The sequence below is a fragment of the Monopterus albus genome, unplaced genomic scaffold (genome assembly GCF_001952655.1).
Source record: "Monopterus albus unplaced genomic scaffold, M_albus_1.0 scaffold31.1, whole genome shotgun sequence".
NCBI lineage: Eukaryota > Metazoa > Chordata > Actinopteri > Synbranchiformes > Synbranchidae > Monopterus > Monopterus albus.
Window position 1 is genome coordinate 1,214,254 of NW_018127911.1, and position 6,519 is coordinate 1,220,772.

Consider the following 6,519-nt stretch of genomic DNA (forward strand, 5'->3'; position numbering starts at 1 on the left):
TTCCCCCGGAGGAGCTGGAGGAAGTGTCTGGAGAGAGGGAAGTCTGGGCATCTTTGCTTAGACTGCTGCCCCCGCGACCCGGTCCCGGATAAGCATAGGAAAATGGATGGATGGATGGATTTTTTAACAGTAACCAGTTTTGCAAGATGATAATGACCATGTGCTGTTGGCAACTGCGTCTATATTTCCATCATATGCACCTGCAAGGAACAGCTTGTTCCCTGATATTTAAATAATTGTTGTAGTAAGAGGTGATAGTACCAGCTTATTGTGAGTTTATAGAGCTCCAACTCGACATGGTTGTAAAGATGAAATCTGACATTACTGGAAGCCCTTGAGAAGGTCATCTAACTTAGATAAGAAGCTGATCTTTCAACACCTGACTAATGTAAACACAGAGACAACAAATGATTTGTGTGTACATAATGTGTGTTGTCTTGTGTGCCCATTTTATAGTGTTAGTGTGCATTTTGTATCCTGCAGTAAGTTTATCTCTGTCTGCTCTAACTGAGGGTGTGTTAATATGTCCATATACCCACCCATGAGGCGGTCTGTAGTTTTTGCATTAATTTCATCAAACTCCTTCCTGTGCCAAACATAGTGTGACTTCTTGTTCTGAAACACAAGCCAAAGGATACATGGATACATGGATACTGTGAGCACATATCTTAAAAATAATATGTGGCAGTATTTGATAGAAATAATAAACAACCCTACTGGCTTAGCCTTCAGCCACACATCAATGAGGTTCCTCTTATCTTTGCGGTCCCCCTTGCGAGAGTTAGAGGTAGGGTACTCGGGGTCTGGTGTGCCTTTTGGTGTCATGTACACCCTCCCTCCCCCCAGAATCACCTTAAAGGAATACAAAACACAAAGCAATCAGCATGCAGGTAAACGCATAGGTTTATTGTGCAGTGATATGCTTTCCTAGTGCAGTGTGCAGGCCAAAAGAGCATTCATTCATTAATTATAACAGTCAGGCATAAAACTAAATTTACATTCATATTTAGAGAAATATTATTGCAATAAGAAATGTGAGTAACCACCAGCATAACATAAAAACTTTATTTAGTTGTATCATGCATCTCTGTGTTTAAAATCAGTGGGAGTCTATCTATTGGAAAGAAAATAAAAGTGGATCAATTAAAATTTAATGGAGCTGAACTAATTGCACTGGTTCCGTTAGTTCTATGTTCCTCAGTTTCATGTGAAGCCTTAAAACCATTTAACCGGACCAAAGTCCTTGTCCACTCATTGCAGTTTGCAAATAAAATGAGTCATATAATAATAAAATCCCTCATTTACCTCATACATCTGAGCAATATAATGTAAGATAAAATTACATTGCTCGTTACCCATTTGATAACAATGAAATTACAAATAGATTACTTTTTTCTCTTTTTTTTTGTAGTTGTACATTCAACCATCTAAATAACAGTTCAGTGTTTCTAAAATTGAGCTTGACTAAATTAACAAACTTTTTATGTGGTTGTGCAAAAGTGCCTTACATCAATGTCAACATTGGTGACCAGTTGGGTGGCAATGTCAACACAGCCCTGCTGGCGGGCACTGGGGGGAAGATCTGCATCACTGTACCAACTGCGGCTGGCAGAGTGGGCATAGGCAGCAGCTGGGGAGGCATGCTGGACACGCGTGGTGGTAACTATACCCACTGATTTACCTGGAACAATGTAGAGACACACTCAGAACAGAAATAAAAGTGCTAAACCGTAAGCTAAACACTGTGTGAATATTTTTACTTTAGTGATGCTGATTCAAATTTTGTCAATATTTAGTTCAAAATGTTTTCAAGGATCTCTTTAAGACAGTTTGCTTTGGATGAAGAAACAATAACATTTGCTCAGCTATTAATGGGTGTAGTCAAAGACCCAGAGCTTTTCATTGCTTGGTGATGAAGCCAAAAGGAAGAAGTAGACAATAAAAGAGTAGTTTGTTAGTAAGCCTGCTGCCACAACAACGAACGAGAGATTTTGATAGACCTTGTCTGCTTGTAATTCATACTGGTATTAATTCAATTAAAATGCCAATAATTTTGCCCTGACCTCTTGGATTCAATCACTGAGGTTTAGATTGTCTAATGCCTAAAAGCTTAATGGCTTAGGCTTAAGTCAAAACAAATATTTCAGTACTATTTAACACAATGCAATCAATATATCTCTACTTTTCAGTGACACTATGTAGTACACTGTACTAATGGCTCAGAGACACATAAAAGCAATATAACACATAGCAAATATAAACAATTTGTAATGTTACTACATATAACGAGCACACAATTTCTCATAATGGACACTAATCTGCTATTTCACATGTTAAAAATGAACAGTTCCATACTCATGTCCACAGGAGGGCCTTCACTTTTGTGGTGGGCCATGTGAAATGATCGCCAAATTATATAGCTTTTGACCAGTGAACAACAAGTGATGACATTCAAGTGGCATTGTCAGATTATCAGAGAACTGTTTTATTCATCATGTTATTTTAAGGTGCATATGGTTATTGCATGCTTTGACATAAAAATGTAACTCAAACCAAATGACCTTTCCATTACCCAGCACACCCTGTACTTAGTCAAGCCATTATTGCAGCGTGCTGCTGCCAGCAAAAAAAGTACTAGGTAACAGGAAAACATTTACTGTGTTAAGGTACTTTTTTCTCATGGTGGCAGTAACACGCTGCCATAGTGTTTACCTTGTGCCTTTGCACGTCGTAGTACCGAGTAGACTTCGTTACCAAAGGTGGTGTTACACTCGTAGGCCACTGCATTAGCATTGAGTCCTACTGTCTTAGAGTTGGCTTTCACCCCACAGTGATAAGCTGTAGCTGTGCTGGCGCTGTCTGCTACCTGCTTATCCACACTGTAGGTCTGTGGAGCAGAAACATAAACAAAGACAGGACATGAAATAAACACACATTTAACAGAGATAAATGGGAACAGTGGGTGGTAGTGAACGTCATTACTGAAGTTACCTGAAGTTATGACACCTGCTTGTGCCTAGCCTGGAGTCTGGATACAACTTTCTGTTTTCACTGTTTCTACCTTAAGCTTTGTCCACAGAAATGTTTGAGGCTTAAGCCAGAGTAGGATTGTATGAGGCAGAATGTTTCATTTTAAGAAAACAAAGCATGTGGAAAATGAACTCTCAAGGTGCACTGATTTACCAGGCAACCACAGACATGTCCAGAGTTTTATATACTGTGAAACCACAAGAATAATATGCTTTTTAACCACTTACTGTAGCATGTGAAATCTATTTTGCTTTGTTTCTCACTTTCTCCTTCTTTCTCTCATACACACAGATCCATAAAGACACCACATGAGCTTGAACAACACTCAGAAATGACAAAGTTCATCCTTGGAGTCTGTCCACTGATATCATGTTGACTGTGTGTTGGTGGCCTCGTTTTTCTATACTTGTGGGGACTGAAAACCCAAAGCACACTGGCTTCACTTGTGGGGACCAGCAGCCGGTGCTCACCATATAGTTTGTTTAATTGAACAAAAACAATGCAGTGTAAAGCAAATAAATGACTAAAATAACATTTTTAGGCGCAAACTATGAAAAAAATAGTTGGTTAATGGTATATGATAAAAATTTATAGGCTGCAGAAACTGCACTGTAGACAGTTTGATAACTTGTTAATGAGTAATGACTAATGACCAACCCGTTAACAGCACTGTGTATCACCTTAGACAGAGCCACAAATGGGAAGGTGTCCATAGCCAACATTGCCTCCTCCCCTGATCCGCCCTCCATCTGGCCTCGCAGGATTCGAGCTGCTGACACCGTGGACACGCCCATCCCTGGAAGACAATAATTGGCAATTGAAGGTCACTGATATGCTCTGGTATTTTTTATTTATTTATATTTTTACCTCCACTATCTAACTCCACTGACATATTAAATGGCGTAGGAAACAGTGATTTAAGAGTCTATATTCAGAAAGTATTCATATTATGTGAAGGCTTTGTTTTTCTGTCCTTGCTGAGCTGTGACAACTGTTTTCTGTTTAGCTTGTGAGTATTTCAAAAAACCAAACCAGAAATTAGAATGTGTTTGTTTGAAAAGCTCATAATGTAACAGACATGTTCAGAAAAAGTGTTTTATTCTCTAAGAAAACAAAGTCAAAGCATGGCAAGGGCATTAGCATCAATCCACAAATGGAAAAGGGATGTAAGGCAGCGGTTTTCTAGGAGAACCACATTTTTAAATTAATCGTCACACAGGCCAACTCCAACTCCTCTGGGCAGGTTTTCACCATTCATCATTGTTTGTACAACATCTGACATATCAGCATACTCATATTGCTATGTATATAGCAGCATATATTATATAAAACTTAAAACATGTGCCTTTTGATCACTTTTCTAAAATAATTAAGGGACCTGTTTGATCTCTTTCTGTGGTCCACTATGGATTTCACCCCTGACTTCAGCCTAGCTGAAGAAGCTGTGCCTCTGTGATGACTTTAACTCTACCTTGAACATCACAGTCATAAATCTGAGAACAGGCCTTGGGCAGGGCATTACAGAGGACATGCACAAAGAAAACTCAGCCACAACCACCCAAAGATTTGACAGAAAAACTTTAGTAGTTAACAGGAAAAGTGCTCTTAAATCTCTGTGGCTTTAACAGTTGCCATTACAAAAATTACTTTCATGCCTCACCAGCTGTACATATACCGCACAAGTGACAATTAACATAATTTTTATTTTTCCAGTCACATCTCATCCAGATGGAAACTTTCCCCAACTGGCAAGCCATTCATTTGGTCGACAATAGAGCCAGGGAATGCCAAACTACACTAATAAAGGATAAGATGATAAGATACCCTAACTAGAACTGTTACATTAACTGTCACTCCACTTCCTGAAGATAAATGTCTTCCCTAAACAACAAATGATGTCACTATTAAGGCTGTACAACACAAATGTTGATCTGGAATTGTGTTTCTGGCCACTTGAATTTAAGTCAATAAGAAATATGCATTCTTCTTTTTTCCCTTCATCAACTTCTGTGCTAAAAGCTCCTTGTTACAAATTCTCCTGTTTAGTGCTTGACAAGTAGTGTACATTGGGTTTATTAAAGCTTGTTTGCCATGCTGGAAATGCAATCGATGATTAATCCTGCTCAACCATTTGAATAAATGACCAAAGCAGTCCAAAGTTTTATGACTGTATGACCACTGACTCATCAGTCTCATCATACACACACACCACTGTCCAAGCCAATTTCCCTCCATCTATTCTGAGCTCATCAAACACACTGTAATTGAACAGACCTAAGTACTGCCATCTATTTAATAACTGTAATTGTCATTGAGACTGAAAGTAGCTTTTGATGTTCAGGCGTTATCCACAGTGTAGTCAATGCTGAATGCTTGCTGGAAAAAATAAATTTTATGATGACAGCATGACCTACCATCACCAAGAAACAGGATGATGTTCTTAGCCCGGTACTTTCGAGGATGGAGTTTCAGCGCAGCATCCAGTGTTGCCCTCGCCTGAGCATCCCAGTAAGCTGGCTCTTTCTCAAGTTCATACAGTTCTGCTCCGTGGAAACACACAGACAGGCACAAATTATATTTTGCTTTGGGATAGTTAGGAAAATTGGATTTTTAAGACGTGTCAAAATGACAAGAACAGCTGAGACTTTGGTTTATGTCTGTTCCCAAAAGTTCAAGAGGAAGGAAGTCAAAAAGGAACATTCATCTGGCCACACACCAAAACAACGAAGGACAAACAGTCCATCCCACATTTTACATAAACAGGTTGACACAGGCAACAAAAAAAGAAAAAGAAAAACCTCATATAGTTTTGTGTATCTACCATACACTCTCCATTACACCTGAGTCTGTGCTCACAGACAAGTACAGTTCTCAAGAACAGTCTGTTTTAACACACTCAGCCTTTCAGAGGTTGAGGTTACCTGCTTAAGTCCTCCTGCACGTCCATTTGTTTGCCCACAAGGTACTACTAATATCCCAACCGCAGGCAGCAAAAACAACTCATCTCCTCACCTTGGCTCTCCATAGCAGCCTGGCCAACAGCCATCAGGATGGGGCCCAAAAGGGCGAGCAGAAGATCGGGGGCCTTGTACTGCTGCATTTGCATCTCAAATCCAAGTGACCTGGAGGCTGGAGAGGTTGGACTCAGCTGGCTTTCAGAGCGACACACCGACACCAACAGGCAAAGGCACAGGAGAGTGTGTGTGGCTGCTGAGACCTCCAGCCCTGCCTTTTTAAAGCCCCACTGGGTGTGCTGTAAGGACAGGCCCACACCAGCTCATAGGCTTAAAGTCACAAAAGCGGGAAAAGAGAATATACTGAAGGAGGAAGAGTCAGTTTAGAGAGAGGAAAAGAGACAGAGAAGCAAGGACCACACAAGAGTACAAAAGCATCACAGCCGCTCTACTCACTTTGTTTCCTGAGAAAAGTACCACAGCTTTTTTATTGTTTTAAAAGGTTGGTTTAGTTTTGTTCTTCCTCTTTTCCCTG

General features: G+C 40.0%; 1 protein-coding gene across 1 annotated transcript in view; it reads right to left on the reverse strand.

The window, feature by feature from the left end:
* Positions 1–6,136, reverse strand: part of LOC109958316 (alkaline phosphatase-like) — an 11,177-nt gene extending 5,041 nt beyond the window's left edge. The window contains exons 1-7 of the mRNA XM_020596857.1: positions 6,043–6,136; positions 5,445–5,570; positions 3,711–3,826; positions 2,713–2,887; positions 1,509–1,681; positions 718–852; positions 540–615 (exon numbers count right to left, since the gene is read on the reverse strand). Of these exons, the coding sequence (XP_020452513.1) occupies positions 540–615; positions 718–852; positions 1,509–1,681; positions 2,713–2,887; positions 3,711–3,826; positions 5,445–5,570; positions 6,043–6,136 (895 nt within the window). The remainder of the gene's footprint in view (positions 1–539; positions 616–717; positions 853–1,508; positions 1,682–2,712; positions 2,888–3,710; positions 3,827–5,444; positions 5,571–6,042) is intronic.
* Positions 6,137–6,519: the final 383 nt, after the last annotated feature.